The following is a 17,395-nucleotide window of genomic DNA, read 5'->3' on the forward strand; positions in this document are numbered from 1 at the left end:
GTATGCTTTCAGGTGGATTGCGTCAGAGTTGAGGATTATCACACGAGTTTGCTGTTTGCAGTTTTGTTCAGTCGTGAAGCCAACCGCCAGCTAATGGGACGTACGTGGTAAAGGGTTTACAGGACCAGCTGAACACACTAAAAATATAGGACCTGTGAGGAGTAACGGAACAAAAACAAGAGCTACTCATTTTGTGATGTACAACCCCTGGCAAAAATTATGGAATCACCGGCCTCAGAGGATGTTCATTCAGTTGTTTAATTTTGTAGAAAAAAAGCAGATCACAAACATGACACAAAACTAAAGTCATTTCAAATGGCAACTTTCTGGCTTTAAGAAACACTATAAGAAATCAGGAAAAAAAATTGTGGCAGTCAGTAACGGTTACTTTTTTAGACCAAGCAGAGGGAAAAAAATATGGAATCACTCAATTCTGAGGAATAAATTATGGAATCATGAAAAACAAAAGAACGCTCCAACACATCACTAGTATTTTGTTGCACCACCTGTGGCTTTTATAACAGCTTGCAGTCTCTGAGGCATGGACTTAATGAGTGACAAACAGTACTCTTCATTAATCTGGCTCCAACTTTCTCTGATTGCTGTTGCCAGATCAGCTTTGCAGGTTGGAGCCTTGTCATGGACCATTTTCTTCAACTTCCACCAAAGATTTTCAATTGGATTAAGATCTGGACTATTTGCAGGCCATGACATTGACCCTATGTGTCTTTTTGCAAGGAATGTTTTCACAGTTTTTGCTCTATGGCAAGATGCATTATCATCTTGAAAAATGATTTCATCATCCCCAAACATCCTTTCAATTGATGGGATAAGAAAAGTGTCCAAAATATCAACGTAAACTTGTGCATTTATTGATGATGTAATGACAGCCATCTCCCCAGTGCCTTTACCTGACATGCAGCCCCATATCATCAATGACTGTGGAAATTTACATGTTCTCTTCAGGCAGTCATCTTTATAAATCTCATTGGAACGGCACCAAACAAAAGTTCCAGCATCATCACCTTGCCCAATGCAGATTCGAGATTCATCACTGAATATGACTTTCATCCAGTCATCCACAGTCCACGATTGCTTTTCCTTAGCCCATTGTAACCTTGTTTTTTTCTGTTTAGGTGTTAATGATGGCTTCCGCTTAGCTTTTCTGTATGTAAATCCCATTTCCTTTAGGCGGTTTCTTACAGTTCGGTCACAGACGTTGACTCCAGTTTCCTCCCATTCGTTCCTCATTTGTTTTGTTGTGCATTTTCGATTTTTGAGACATATTGCTTTAAGTTTTCTGTCTTGACGCTTTGATGTCTTCCTTGGTCTACCAGTATGTTTGCCTTTAACAACCTTCCCATGTTGTTTGTATTTGGTCCAGAGTTTAGACACAGCTGACTGAACAACCAACATCTTTTGCAACATTGCGTGATGATTTACCCTCTTTTAAGAGTTTGATAATCCTCTCCTTTGTTTCAATTGACATCTCTCGTGTTGGAGCCATGATTCATGTCAGTCCACTTGGTGCAACAGCTCTCCAAGGTGTGATCACTCATTTTTAGATGCAGACTAATGACCAGATCTGATTTGATGCAGGTGTTAGTTTTGGGGATGAAAATTTACAGGGTGATTCCATAATTTATTCCTCAGAATTGAGTGATTCCATATTTTTTTCCTCTGCTTGGTCTAAAAAAGTAACCGTTACTGACTGCCACAATTTTTTTTTCTGATTTCTTATAGTGTTTCTTAAAGCCAGAAAGTTGCCATTTGAAATGACTTTAGTTTTGTGTCATGTCTGTGATCTGCTTTTTTTCTACAAAATTAAACAACTGAATGAACATCCTCTGAGGCCGGTGATTTCATAATTATTGCCAGGGGTTGTAGAAGATGGCTCTGAGTCCAGTGACACCTGGGACTCCCCCCAAAAGGGGTTCTTGGTATATATTTGTACAAACACTAAACAAGCACTGAAGTTCTTTGAAGGTGGAAGCGGGTCACCTGTACTTAACTTTGGTCCGTGCAGCCTGGATTCATTTCTGTTGTCTCTGTGTCGCCGCTTGACTTTTTATCAACATTAAACTGAGTCCTTTTAAAGAATTCAGCAATCAGACGTGGTGATTTAATCTCTATAACGAGCCCACCTCACTCAGCATTAAGCACCTTAATAATTTAAGCACCTTTTTTTGTTTGTTTGTTTGTTGTATTTTCAGAAGGTCGTTCCGTCCTGTGAAGCTGCTCCTTGTAAATGGTAAATGGACTGCATTTATATAGCGCTTTTCCATCTGCATCAGATGCTCAAAGCGCTTTACAATAATGCCTCACATTCACCCTGATGTCAGGGTGCTGCCATACAAGGCGCTCGCTACACACCGGGAGCAATAGGGGTTTAAAGGCCTTGCCCAGGGGCCCTTAGTGATTTTCCAGTCAGGCAGGGATTTGAACCAAAGATCTTCTGGTCTCAAGCCCAACACCTTAACCACGAGACCATCACCTCCCCTCCCCTTGTTTTTTGTGTGTCGCTGTTAGGAAAGTGCCACCAGAATGTCACTGTAGAAATGCAACAACAAACATCTGTTCTGTTCTGAACTGAGCGGAGGCGTCGGTTCGCAGGCGTTGGGTCAAATGATGATTTTCTTTCAGTGTCTCTTTGTGTCTCTGGTGTTTCAGAGGGAAACTCCATTAAGATGTTCATGCGAGGTCGACCGATCACCATGTTCATCCCATCGGATGTGGAAAACTACGAGGATGTTAAGACGGAGCTTCCGTCGGAAAGACTTAAGCTTGAATGGGTGTATCCTTCTGCACAATCACAAGTATCGGTTTTAGTTGTCTCCATCCAGCTCCAACTAGATGATATCAAGTGTAGGCTTCTTTCCATCAGATGTGGATTCAGTTCCCCAAGTCTACAGCTATCGGACTCCCGTCTCTGCCCGCTGAGGTTTGGCTGCTGCTGTTGGTTGTACAAACAGTTCTTCAGTAGATCCTGATTCTCTGAGGTGTTTGTGAGTCTGAGCTGGTGGTCTTCAGTGTCCATTACTTTATCTGCTGTGCCACAGAGAAATCCACTGGTCCGAGGTCGCGGGCCAGTTATTTTTGACTTATGTCTAGCAGATATTTTCCCCTGCTAGGCTGGTGTGTAGTTAAAAATGTTGTCAGTCTTGTGATTTAAAAGTGTTCACAAGTCTGACGATTTTTGTTTCTTTCAAACTTGCACTTTTAATAGCTGAGCCATTCAGAGATTCCAACAGAGTTTTGGAGAGTGACCCATCCAGCCTCGATGTGGACAGTCAACTTTCAAAAAACGCGGTCGAAAAAGCCGTGGACGACTCGCTGAAAGCCGTCTAAAATGCAGTTTTTCAAACGAGCTGTTTGTGTGGGCGGAGCTGCTCAGTCAGCTGACTCACACGGGGGGCGTGAACGGGACACCGTATCAATGTGCAGATACTCACATTAATCAGGTGAGAACTCTGAACTTTAATAAGCTTTGATTTTTAAAAAGTTTATTTTAGATCGTGAGTTAATGTAGTTGTTTTATGTTCAAGCACAAAATGTGACTGAGGAGAAAAAAACAGGATGAATTCCATCATCACACTAAAATGTACTCCAGTCAGAATAAAATACAAGCTGCTAATTTATGTTGTTTTTCCAAAGTTATTAGGCTGCAGCTATATTTTATTTATTTCAATGTAAGTTACCTCTTTTATTATTGTTTTCAAAAAAACATGGAGTCTGATCAAGCTGCTTTGTTCTGTTCAATTTAAGTTTTTCCTGCACATATCCAGGTATGTTTGCCCTTCATGATAAGAGTTTGGTGTTTACATTCGTTCTACAAAGTTTGAAAAAACAATATAATGTTCACACTTTTCTTTATAGCAGTTCTGTAATTCCAGAAATGCAACAGAAACAACCACAAATCATAAAAAGTTGGGACTGTATGTAAAATGAAGATAAAAATGCACTGTTCCCAGTTTCTCCACTCACACCCACAGAAGACAAAACTTCTTCCAGAGTTGTCTTGTAGATTTACCATAAAGTACCACACTGTTTGTGTTTCTGAGTGATTGATGTAAGTGAAGTCTAAAAAATATTCAGTGAGTCAGAAACATTCATGTTTTCATCCTCTGACATTTCCCAAGAAACTGGCTGTAAACATGATTGATTAATTCTTACATTTAGAATAAACTGTCCTGTCCCAACCTTTTTTTTTTTCTTGGAAAATGCTGCAGGCGTCAAATGTAGGAATGAATATATATATATTAAGAAATTAAAGCTGAAAACACAAACCATGAAATATGTTGGTTTCATACAGTCTGCAGTAAATAGAAGTCAAAGTAAATAGCAGGATTATGATGGACCGAGCCCCCCCAACACACACACACACACACACAACCCACAACATATTTCATATCATCCAAACTTTTCTCATTTGGAGTTATAAAGAGTTATAAAAAACAAAAAAACGATTAAAAACAGATAGTGGAACTGTATATAGAAAAACCTTATAGGTTGTATTATCTTTATTCATTTATGTTAAAGGTCAAACATGTTTTGTGGAAGACAGGACAGAAATGTCTCTTTTGACAGTAAAGGCTGCAGAGCCCTGATCCAGTCATAAAATGTTGATCATACTAGTCTGAGAAGTAATAGGTGTAATTGTTACCCCCAAAAAATCCGATATTCTTGAGCTGACGTAGGCAGAACAGGCGAGTGGATTAAGTAACAAGTGTAAAGTCTGTTTGGGCTGCAGAGGACAAGCACAAGGTCAGAATGGCAGAAAAGTGAAGTATGAGGTGCACAGGACGTTCACATGAGAGCAGAGGATCATGTAAGAAAATGTTTAAACTTCACATACATTCAACACAAAATGAAAACGTTCTATCAGGCTGTAGATTTACAAATAAAATATTGATTACATGCTCATGATGTGATGATTAATGCTACGCTGAGGCTCGCCCTCCTAGGCTCTGAGCTTCCAGATACCCGGGGCCACGACCTCGGACCAGGAGGACCAGTAACAAATTTAGTGTTGCTGGTCCTGACCAGTAGGCTCAAAAAAATATTTCTCTTAGCCTGTGTTATGGAACAGAGACCGATGGTTTCATGTCAGATTTAGGAGGACCTGCCCAGGAGACCAAAAGGATCCGGACGCTTTGTCTTTGTCCGTAGTGTCTTTTTTGGGGGGGCACCTTTTTGTCGTTGTGGAAGTGAAATGCTGTGTTCAAGTCACAAGGGTTTAAGGTGTTGCCAGTGTACCATATCATGTCTGTAGTTCAATTCCCAGGCTGGGACACCTGGGTCCAGTTTCAGAAAGTGGTCTAATCTTGTTTAGTCTACTAAACTCACTTTGTAAATGCAGCCATTAATCCAGATCATTTTGTAAATTCCTTTCCTTATATACACAAACTGCACCATGGTTCTAATGCTTTCAAGGTTTAACTCGGCTATTTTATTTCTTTACCCTGCTTCTTTACACTTTGCAAGAATGACAGTTAAAATCGTTTCTTTGGTGCAGTTACAGCGTTTGGCCACCTGTTGTGGGGGGCGCTCTAATTTATTTAAGCTTGTGGTCTTTCTACTTCCTGTTTTCCTGTTTGGTTTACATGGTGGCGGCAAACTGGCATTTTTTTCTGTCAGCAGCAGGCAGAAACTTATAAAAGCACTGTGTTCTTCAAGAGCGTCCATGCTAACCCCTCCCATTGGTTGCAAGCAGGCAAAGTGGTTCGTGTATTTACCTTTTCTTTGCATTTTGGTTGTCTAAACCTTGGTTTATAATGTGAATGTGTTCTTCCACAAATGTGTTAATTTAAGAATTAATATTTTGTCTGTGTTCTTAGTTCTACGGTGTTATAAGGTGTTCAGGTCACAAAGTAAACATCAGTTAAACGAATCTGACTCGTGTGTGATCAGTGGGCGGCACACACACACTCGACTAAAGTTAGTCACCCAACATTAGCCATCTAACGTTAGTCAATGATTTTTACGGGCATAAGCAGCCTCACAAGTGCCGTTGCAAAGAAACACCTCCAATGCGTGAGAGTTTTGTTAACTTCCGCGTTGGTCTGTCTGCTACAAGCATGACCGACTCTGCCACACCAGAAGAAACGTGTTCCCGGCCTCAGCATCTCTAAACATCCCCAATAGATTATTCACGTCCTGAAAGACCTGCTTCCGCCACAAGTCTGTCCAACCTTCCTGCTCCATCAAGCAGTGGTACATGAGGGACCGCCATTTTTGAGGTAAGACACTGTAGTTTTGTCAGCTAAAATAAGATGAGCCTCCTCTGTACCAGGCTAAAAACTTTAGTTGGCTAATAGGAAACTTAAATCAACTAACTGAGTTTAGTCACCTAAGATTAGACCGCTTAATGAAACTGGGCCCAGTACTTCAGTCTGTCCCAGGCTCATGAGATTAACATGCAAAATATCACCAGAGATTCAGACTGTGGTACTGAGTCTAAAAGTGAAGTTCTGGGTCTACACGTTGACTGAGCACATGATGTGTTCTTTGTAGGAGACCATTGAGGAGGTCCAGCATCAGTCCAGGTCACCTCATGTGAGTTTTTCTGAAAAGTTTCTTCTGTAAAATTCTAAATTTAAAGGGACCCTAGTGGTGTTTTGTGAGACTAGAAGAACCTGGCTTTAGGATCCTTCAGGAGGAGCCAGAGAAGACTGCTGAGGAGCAGTCACTCTGAAGAATCTTTGATTAGCTTTGTCCCTGTGATTGACCAACATAAATGATGGCGATTGGCTGGTGTTTTTGAGGCAGAACATTTGACTATTTTATTCCCCTGTCAGTGCGAGTCCACTCAGACCTTGTCCACTGCTGGTACAGTGCATAGAGGTGGGTTCTGAGCAGACTGTCAACATGCCTGTTTTAGGAAGTCTAGTTGATGCTGATGAAGTCTTGAATAGGTTATCAGTAGTACTTCAGTTGGTTCCTTGACCCTGAACAGGTACGGGTATCGCGGCCGAGACTGTCGGGCAAACATCTACCTGCTTCCCACCGGAGAGATTGTTTACTTTGTTGCATCCGTCGTTGTTTTGTTTAACTACGAGGAACGGACCCAGCGGCATTACCTCGGACACACCGACTGCATCAAGTGGTAAGAACTTCACTGTCCAAGTCCCAGCATCTGCTGGGGAAAGTCCCGTGTTTAGCTACTGGCTAGTCTTTAGTCCAAGGTCAGAGTGGAAGGACGTGTTAGTACATGTTCTGCTTCCACCACTAGTTCTCAGATTTGACTTTGCAGCATGAACCTGTGTATGTCTTTGTATCCTGTACTTCAGTCTTCATGTCTCTGTCCATCAGTCTTGCCATCCATCCTGACAAGATCCGTATTGCTACAGGACAGCTTGCAGGTGTGGACAAAGACGGGCGGGTAAGGTGCCTTGATTTCTTGTGCTCTGGTTAAAATGGTTGGTGTGTCTCAGCAGCTCACGTGGTGTGTCTGTGTTCCCGCAGGCTCTGCAGCCTCACGTCCGGCTCTGGGACAGCGTCAGTCTGTCCACGCTGCAGGTGATCGGTCTGGGAACCTTTGAGCGAGGCGTGGGCTCGCTGGCCTTCTCCAAAGCGGTGAGTTAATGTGGCTGATGGCGGCTGTGCACAGGCGTCATGGTGGCAGTCTGAGCGTTTGGTGTGTTCCGCAGGACTCGGGACAGCACCTCAGTGTGGTGGATGACTGTAATGACCACATGCTGACAGTCTGGGACTGGCACAAAAAGACCAAGATTGCTGAAATCAAGGTCGGGATCCAGTTTGTTTTTACACTTATTTTGTCTCATTCCTGCCTTCCTTCTTGCTGTGATGTTTGGGGCGAGCTTTGGTGGAGTCGCATTTTTAAAGTGTAGGTGACACCAAAAAATCTGCACAAATAATCATTAAAAATGATGAAATGCTGATATTTAAAAAAAATCCAGAAAAACAAAAGTCGATAAGTGTGCAGGTGAAGGATAAAGAGCAGCTGTCTGAAGTGTGCGCTCTATTTCAGCCCTCAGCTGTGGGCATATTGTTGCTACGTCATCACCAGAACAGGACCTGCTGATTCAAGACCAAATCAATTGTAACACAGTGGAAGTCTAGCTGTTTTCAGATGATTTTTAAAAATTTTTTTTTTGTCCAGTCTGAAGAAGCTGTGGGGACACAGACTGGTGGTTTGGAGCCTTATTTAGACCACAGTGAGGGAGACTCACTGATGGTTTTTGTTTTCTTGTTGTTGTTTCTTACAAACCAGTACATACATTTGAAATCTGAAAAATGACACGAGGGACAGAAAATATCAGGTATTTTTAAAATAATTCTTGTGTCCTTGAATACAGTTAGTGTTCTGTATGTTAGTATCCTGATAAACATGCTGTTATTAAATATTAAAACCATTCACACACGGAGTAGATGTAAAGTCTTACCTTTCAGTGAGGTCGTCGTTACAGTCTGACGAAAGTGTATCCACAAAGCCTGGTTTTAGAAAACGACATTTGAAAATAATTTAATTCCTTGTCCTGGCTGAAGAAAAGCCCCCCTGTGACACCGGTAGTTTGCGCCCGGTTACAGCGCCAGCACAGGTGTAATCCCTTAGTTGGGTGTCTGTGACTGGTGGTTCGTGTCTCCGCTGTGAGCGCAGCCTCCTCTTCCTCCACCAGGCCTCTCTGCGCTGCAGGTTAAAAGACTCGCAGCACCTCATTCATTAGTGTCTCAGTTACCACAAGTGTCAGTGGATTCTGTCTGCACACAATGATTGATGATTGTGATTGGTTCTGTTTGTGATGGATCGGTCCTGTGATTGACAGACTACCAATGAAGTGGTTCTGGCTGTGGAGTTCCACCCGACTGACCCACACACCATTGTGACCTGTGGAAAGTCTCACATCTTTTTTTGGACCTGGTCTGGGACCTCGCTGGCTCGTAAACAGGGCATCTTTGGGGTGAGTTTGCACTGTGCACAATTTCTCCAGTCACAGCCACATAAGCCCATAACTTCTCCTGGGTTGTCTGGGTGTCTTGGTGGCTTCCCTCACTCTTCCTTCTTGCACAGTCACTCAGTTTTTAAGAACTACTCCATGCAGATTTACCATAAAGTGCCATACTGTTTGTATTTCTTTGTAATTGATGTAAATAAAGTCTGAAACATATTCAGTGGCAGCTTCACCATCAGAGAGCCTCGTCCACAACCACCACAACAGACTCCAAGCTGTCAGTGATGTTAAAGGGGGCAACACACAGTATTAAGAACAGGGGGATGTAAACTTTGGATCAGGGTCATTTGGGTAGTTCTCTTGTCATTTTGATTTAAAAAGAGGAAACACAGTTGTTTGACAATAAATGGCTTCACCCAACCACTAACCATGAGTGGAAAAAAAGGTTTTTGTGTTATCATTAATATTCTCTGAAAAATGGCCAAAAAAGCAAAAATTCTGCCAGGGTATGTAAACTTTTGAGCACACTCAGGTCAGGCTCGGTTCAGAATTATTTGGCTGCAATCATATTAGAGATAAAAAGAAATAATGTGACTTTTGTCTGTCAGTTACTCCGGGTGCTGATGCTGTAATGGGACCAAAAGTAATTGGACAGCTGTCTGCTGTGCTCTGACACATTTGTTGAGCATCACAGACTTTATCTGCTTTTAACAAAAACGCGCACATTCACTCTGACTTTTACTTTTTAGTTTGGTGTCTGTAACTTTTTTTTTTGTTGTTTTTTGCAGAAAGGCGCTCAGTCACCCCTCACCTCAGCACTTTATTTTTTTTTTTTTTGTGTAATTTATTTATTGTCTTTTCCACATTGTACAGTTACAGAAGACAAAAACAATATTATTGAAAATAATAAACAAAACAGATATAAACAACAAACAAACTTGTAGCTTAGAACCGGGGTGTGGTATTTCAGTCAATCTAGGTAATGATCCTTAATGTGCTGCCCTTCCCAACCTTCATACTTAAGATATATACATCTACAGCCATATACAACCCCTGGCAAAAATTATGGAATCACCGGCCTCGGAGGATGTTCATTCAGTTGTTTAATTTTGTAGAAAAAAAGCAGATCACAAACATGACACAAAACTAAAGTCATTTCAAATATCAACTTTCTGGCTTTAAGAAACACTATAAGAAATCAAGAAAAAAAGATTGTGGCAGTCAGTAATAGTTACTTTTTTAGACCAAGCAGAGGAAAAAAATATGGAATCACTCAATTCTGAGGAATAAATTATGGAATCACCCTGTAAATTTTCATCCCCAAAACTAACACCTGCATCATATCAGATCTGCTCGTTAGTCTGCAGCTAAAAAGGAGTGAACACACCTTGGAGAGCTGTTGCACCAAGTGGACTGACATGAATCATGGCTCCAACACGAGAGATGTCAATTGAAACAAAGGAGAGGATTATCAAACTCTTAAAAGAGGGTAAATCATCAGCCAATGTTGCAAAAGATGTTGGTTGTTCACAGTCAGCTGTGTCTAAACTCTGGACCAAATACAAACAACATGGGAAAGTTGTTAAAGGCAAACATACTGGTAGACCAAGGAAGACATCAAAGCGTCAAGACAGAAAACTTAAAGCAATATGTCTCAAAAATCGAAAAATGTACAACAAAACAAATGAGGAACGAATGGGAGGAAACTGGAGTCGACGTCTGTGACCGAACTGTAAGAAACCGCCTAAAGGAAATGGGATTTACATACAGAAAAGCTAAACGAAAGCCATCATTAACACCTAAACAGAAAAAAACAAGGTTACAATGGGCTAAAGAAAAGCAATCGTGGACTGTGGATGACTGGATGAAAGTCATATTCAGTGATGAATCTCGAATCTGCATTGGGCAAGGTGATGATGCTGGAACTTTTGTTTGGTGCCGTTCCAATGAGATTTATAAAGATGACTGCCTGAAGAGAACATGTAAATTTCCACAGTCATTGATGATATGGGGCTGCATGTCAGGTAAAGGCACTGGGGAGATGGCTGTCATTACATCATCAATAAATGCACAAGTTTACGTTGATATTTTGGACAATTGAAAGGATGTTTGGGGATGATGAAATAATTTTTCAAGATGATAATGCATCTTGCCATAGAGCAAAAACTGCAAAAACATTCCTTGCAAAAAGACACATAGGGTCAGTGTCAATGAGCAGATCTGATTTGATGCAGGTGTTAATTTGGGGGATGAAAATTTACAGGGTGATTCCATAATTTTTTCCTCAGAATTAAGTGATTCCATATTTTTTTCCTCTGCTTGGTCTAAAAAAGTAACCGTTACTGACTGCCACAATCTTTTTTTTCTTGATTTCTTATAGTGTTTCTTAAAGCCAGAAAGTTGCCATTTGAAATGACTTTAGTTTTGTGTCATGTCTGTGATCTGCTTTTTTTCTACAAAATTAAACAACTGACTGAACATCCTCTGAGGCCGGTGATTCCATAATTTTTGCCAGGGGTTGTATATGTACATGTACTGGACTTGAAAGTCTCCACAGAATCTGACTGTTTTATTGATGCAGGGAGATCATTCCACAGAAAAGGGGCACGATAAGAGAAAACTCTGTGACCCACAGACTTCTTATTCACCCTAGGGACACAAAGTAGTCCTGAACCCTGAGAGCGCAGAGCCCGGGCCGGTACATAAGGTTTAATTCAGTCAGCTAAGTAGGGAGGTGCCAGTCTGTGAACAATTTTATAGACTAGTAGCAGAACCTTAAAATCTGATCTCACTGGGACAGGAAGCCAGTGAAGAGACGCCAAAATGGGTGTAATGTGGTCAAACTTGTGTTGTCTAATATTTTTTAATCATCCTTCCCGGATACGATTTAAATTTTTCAACTTCAAGTCTTAGTGACGCTGTTAATTTCTCCATATTGTAAATACTTAACATTACATCAAACCATTCTTCCACTTTAGGCAGCAGATCACTTTTGTTTTCTTCACTTTATTTTTAATCACTTCATGAATTACTTTTTTTTTTTTTTTCATTTCTGTCCAATACTGAGTCATCAGGGGCATCCCCACAAGACATGAAAATGATGTGCATTAGTTGCACCTTAGGATCGCCAGCACGTGGTATCTCCATACTTTCTCTGAGCTGGAGAAGCAACAAAAATGAATTGTATTCTTCCATCCATATCCCCTCCATAACAGTGGGTTAGTGTTTCTGTGTAGGCTCTCAGTTGTCCAGGTGATATCCATAGTAGAGAAGCTTGAATCTTTGACTGGACTGGGTTGCTTGACGCGAGGACGTTTCGCTTCAAATCACAGAAGCTTCCTCAGCTAAAATTCTTGCTCTGGAAGTCTGACTTCTGTCTGACTCTTGTAGAGAAGAATAAACCAGAAGCCAACAAAAGCTGGAGTTTTAAACCTAACCAGACCCCTCCTACTGAGAGGCTGACTGCTATAGGCTAGTGACTAAACAATAGCTCTAATTAGCACCTATTGTGCTCTAGTTAGCACACCTAATGACAGGGCAGCTGTCCCTCATAATGATGGGATGGACGCCTTTCTGATGGCTCCCTTGATGACGTGAATGACTCATTACCATGAACAAAAGACTGAAACTGCTTTGACCTGAGTACCCCATTGTAAACAGGGGACAAAGTGTGTCTCAGACCCCCTCCCCGGTTAAGACTGGGTTTCAAATGTTTCACAAAGAATGCCTTCTTGACCCTTCTCTCAAACCATTTATTCTCTCTGGCTAATATTTTAACTTCCTTGTCCTCAAACATGTGGTTAGTGTCTTTAAGGTGGAGATGAACTGCAGACTGAGGTCCAGTGGCGCCCTCTCTGCGGTGCTGGTATAGCCTTTTGTGTAAAGGTTGCTTAGTCTCACCTATGTAGTGTTCATTACAGTTTTCCTGACATCTGATATAATACACTACATTGCTCTGTTTGTAACTAGGGATCCTGTCCTTAGGGTGAACTAATTTCTGTCTCAAGGTGTTAACAGGTTTAAAATAAACTGGGATTTTGTGCTGTCTGAAGATCCTCTGTAGTTTTTCCCCTACTCCTGCTAAATAAGGGAGAGACACTCCTCTTCTTCTTGTCTCCGTCTCCTGTCTATCTGGTCTCTTTGTTCTCTGGGACTTCTGCACTTTATCCAAGGACCATCGTGGGTACCCACATACTGTGAGGGCTTTCCGGACACGTTGTTGTTCTTTAGCCCTTCTCTCTGCAGTTGTGGGCACCTGTAGGGCTCTGTGTTGAAGCGTCCTGATCACCCCGAGCTTGTGTTTAAGGGGGTGGTTTGAGCCAAAGAGCAGATATTGGTCAGTGTGAGCTGGTTTTCTGTAAACCCCTGTCTGGAGCTGCCTGTTCTCTCCAATCGTAACATCACAGTCCAAGAAGGCTAAATGGTTGTTTCTGGCATCCTCATATGTGAACTTGATATTGGCGTCCACCGAGTTGATGTGTTCTGTAAAGTCCTCGACCTCCTGTTGCTTGATTTTAACCCATGTGTCATCGACATATCTGAACCAGTGACTGGGAGAGATGCCCGTGAACGACGTCAAGGCCGTCTTCTCCACTCGCTCCATGTACAGATTGGCCACAATGGGGGATACCGGAGACCCCATCGCACAACCATGAATCTGCCTGTAGTAATTCCCCCTAAACAGGAAATACGTGGTGTTAAGACAGATCTCCAAGAGTTGGCAGATGTGGTCTGGTGTGAGTTTGGTCCTTTCAAGTAGAGACACATCCTCCAGCAGTCTCTGCCTCACAGCTGAGACGGCCTCAGCGGTGGGGATGCAGGTGAACAACGAAGTCACATCAAATGACACCATAGTTTAATCTGCCTCCAGCTGCAGGTCCTTGATCTTGTTCACAAAATCTTGTGTGTTCTCCACATGGTGGTCTGAGTTACCCACTAGAGGAGCCAAAATCCACTTGAGGTACTTGGCCAAATTGTATGTGATGGAATCTGTGCTACATACAATAGGCCTGAGTGGCACTTCCTGTTTGTGGATTTTGGGCAGTCCATAGATGCACGGAGTGGCGTCCCCAGGGTACAGTCTGTAGTATGTCTGCCTTTGTGAAACATTTGAAACCCAGCCTTAACCGGGAGGGGGTCTGAGACACACTTTATCCCCTGTTTACAATGGGGTACTCAGGTCAAAGGAGTTTCAGTCTTTTGTTCATGGTAATGAGTCATTCACGTCATCAAGGGAGCCATCAGAAAGGCGTCCATCCCATCATTAGAGGGACAGCTGCCCTGCCATTAGGTGTGCTAACTACAGCACAATAGTTGCTAATTAGAGCTATTGTTTAGTCACTAGCCTATAGCAGTCTGACTCTCAGTAGGAGGGGTCTGGTTAGGTTTAAAACTCCAGCTTTTGTTGGCTTCTGTTTTATTCTTTTCTACAAGAGTCAGACAGAAGTCAGACTTCCAGAGCAAGAATTTTAGCTGAGGAAGCTTCTGTGATTTGAAGCGAAACGTCCTCGCGTCAAGCAACCCAGTCCAGTCGAAGATTCAAGCTTCTCTACTACAGTGAGTTAGTGGTTTTCCATTGATGCCTGTTTACGTCTCTCCAATCCTCACTTGATACCTCAAGTATTTGCTTTCGTCTCCCATTTCACTTTTACATAATCAGTATTATCTGCCTTTAAGTCCTCCAGGGTCTTGTACAACCCTGAGGTGGTTTTTTTTATTTTAATATGTGATTTTATAAGCTTCTAATGCAGCCATCTTTAATGGTTGGGTACTTGCTTGGTACTTTTAGCATCAGCATGCTAACACAGTGTTAGCATTCATGTGCTAACTTGGAACTGAGCTCCAGTTCTTCATGTATCATTTTTCAGAAATATGAGAAGCCAAAGTTTGTGCAGTGCCTGACCTTCCTCAGCACAGGAGACATCCTAACGGGAGACTCCGGAGGAATCCTGCTCATCTGGACCCGGAACAGCGCCGACACCCCCACTGGGAAAGGACCCAAAGGTACCAGCAGCAGCACATGGGTCTGTGTACATTTGACATGTCTTTAATGGTGGTTCCTCCATGTCTGAGGAACTGATCACTGAGCAAACATCAAAGGCAGAATCAGGGTCAAAGCTAAAACAGGATCCCCCCCATCGGCCCTGATCAAAGTGGTCAGGAATCCAGGTCTTCCCCCTGATCTGGATTCATACTAAACCTTAACCAGTTCTTGCTGAGCTGAAGGTCGGCGTCTCCTGCTGGCCTCGAACAAACACATCAACCTCCCGTTCAGTCCTGTTGTTGTGGGGCGGGGCCACGTCTGGGGAGTCTGGATCAGGCCTGGTCCAGCAGAGGCGGGGCTTCCCTGGTGTCAGGGGCAGGTCGTGCTCAGATGTCTGTGGGCGGAGCCTAGCCATTACTGCGGGTGGGTTAGTGTGCTAGTGTGACCAGGCTTGGGGCAGGACCGCCCCGCTGCCTTTGAGAGGTTCCATGATAAGCGGGGGTGGATGTGGACGGGGCCTTTCCTAATCAGTAACATTTAAGTCAAAGAGGAAGTTTAACAAAAACACAAAACGACAGCAGGTTTAAAACCCTGAAGACACACGCGTGTGTGTGTCTGTCTGCGTCTGTCTGTGTGTGTGTCTGTCTGCGTCTGTCTGTGTGTGCGTCTGTCTGCGTCTGTCTGTGTGTGCGTCTGTCTGTGTGTGCGTCTGTCTGCGTGTGCGTCTGTCTGCGTCTGTGTGTGCGTCTGTCTGCGTGTGCGTCTGTCTGCGTCTGTCTGCGTGTGCGTCTGTCTGCGTCTGTGGGTGCGTGCACATGGTTTGTTGAAAAACAAGTTGAACTTTGTGTGGTCTGCTGCCCCCTGCTGGCTAATGGAGGTGCAGCTTCATGAAGTCAGACATTGTTAACACATTAATTACATTAATTAATGTGTTCACCCTTCTCATTAGACACGGGTCCCTGACACAGGTCGGTGTTGTGGGCTGTTTATTGTTGTTTATTGTTTGTTGTTGTTGTTGTCAGCTGACTGAGTTAATTAGAAGCTTAACGATGGAGTTTTAGCATTTGATTATAATTCAAAAATTTTTATGGATTTAACATTTTTAATCGATAGTTGAACTTTAAGCTCCACCCATCTGTGATCAGTCCGAGCAGCGTTAGGATGATAATCAATAAAAATATTGATTGATTTCAGGTCAGCGGTCAGACTGAGTTTTTGTTCTGTGGTTGAAAGGGTAGTTGTAAAACAGCTGACTGATCATCTGCAGAGGAATGGTCTATTTGAAGAGTTTGTCAGGTTTTAGAATTCATCATAGTACAGAAACAGCATTAGTGAAGGTTACAAATGATCATCTTATGGCCTCAGACAGTGGACTCATCTCTGTGCTTGTCCTGTTAGACCTCAGTGCTGCTTTTGATACTGTTGACCATAAAATTTTATTACAGAGATTAGAGCATGCCATAGGTATTAAAGGCACTGCGCTGCGGTGGTTTGAATCATATTTATCTAATAGATTACAATTTGTTCATGTAAATGGGGAATCTTCTTCACAGACTAAGGTTAATTATGGAGTTCCACAAGGTTCTGTGCTAGGACCAATTTTATTCACTTTATACATGCTTTCCTTAGGCAGTATTATTAGACGGCATTGCTTAAATTTTCATTGTTACGCAGATGATACCCAGCTTTATCTATACATGAAGCCAGAGGACACACACCAATTAGCTAAACTGCAGGATTGTCTTACAGACATAAAGACATGGATGACCTCTAATTTCCTGCTTTTAAACTCAGATAAAACTGAAGTTATTGTACTTGGCCCCACAAATCTTAGAAACATGGTGTCTAACCAGATCCTTACTCTGGATGGCATTACCCTGACCTCTAGTAATACTGTGAGAAATCTTGGAGTCATTTTTGATCAGGATATGTCATTCAATGCGCATATTAAACAAATATGTAGGACTGCTTTTTTGCATTTACGCAATATCTCTAAAATTAGAAAGGTCTTGTCTCAGAGTGATGCTGAAAAACTAATTCATGCATTTATTTCCTCTAGGCTGGACTATTGTAATTCATTATTATCAGGTTGTCCTAAAAGTTCCCTGAAAAGCCTTCAGTTAATTCAAAATGCTGCAGCTAGAGTACTGACAGGGACTAGAAGGAGAGAGCATATCTCACCCATATTGGCCTCTCTTCATTGGCTTCCTGTTAATTCTAGAATAGAATTTAAAATTCTTCTTCTTACTTATAAGGTTTTGAATAATCAGGTCCCATCTTATCTTAGGGACCTCATAGTACCATATCACCCCAATAGAGCGCTTCGCTCTCAGACTGCAGGCTTACTTGTGGTTCCTAGGGTTTGTAAGAGTAGAATGGGAGGCAGAGCCTTCAGCTTTCAGGCTCCTCTCCTGTGGAACCAGCTCCCAATTCAGATCAGGGAGACAGATACCCTCTCTACTTTTAAGATTAGGCTTAAAACTTTCCTTTTTGCTAAAGC

The 17,395-nt window shown here is 42.3% G+C and overlaps 1 protein-coding gene across 3 annotated transcripts in view; it reads left to right on the plus strand.

The window, feature by feature from the left end:
• LOC117522929 (echinoderm microtubule-associated protein-like 4) overlaps positions 1-17,395 on the plus strand; it is a 90,637-nt gene that overhangs the window by 46,848 nt on the left and 26,394 nt on the right. For all 3 annotated transcript variants that reach the window (XM_034184351.1, XM_034184352.1, XM_034184353.1), the window contains 7 exons: positions 2,671-2,794; positions 6,956-7,105; positions 7,312-7,381; positions 7,465-7,575; positions 7,650-7,745; positions 8,787-8,921; positions 14,780-14,915. In XM_034184351.1, the coding sequence (XP_034040242.1) occupies positions 2,671-2,794; positions 6,956-7,105; positions 7,312-7,381; positions 7,465-7,575; positions 7,650-7,745; positions 8,787-8,921; positions 14,780-14,915 (822 nt within the window). The remainder of the gene's footprint in view (positions 1-2,670; positions 2,795-6,955; positions 7,106-7,311; positions 7,382-7,464; positions 7,576-7,649; positions 7,746-8,786; positions 8,922-14,779; positions 14,916-17,395) is intronic.

Source organism: Thalassophryne amazonica, chromosome 13 (assembly GCF_902500255.1).
Source record: "Thalassophryne amazonica chromosome 13, fThaAma1.1, whole genome shotgun sequence".
Lineage (NCBI taxonomy): Eukaryota > Metazoa > Chordata > Actinopteri > Batrachoidiformes > Batrachoididae > Thalassophryne > Thalassophryne amazonica.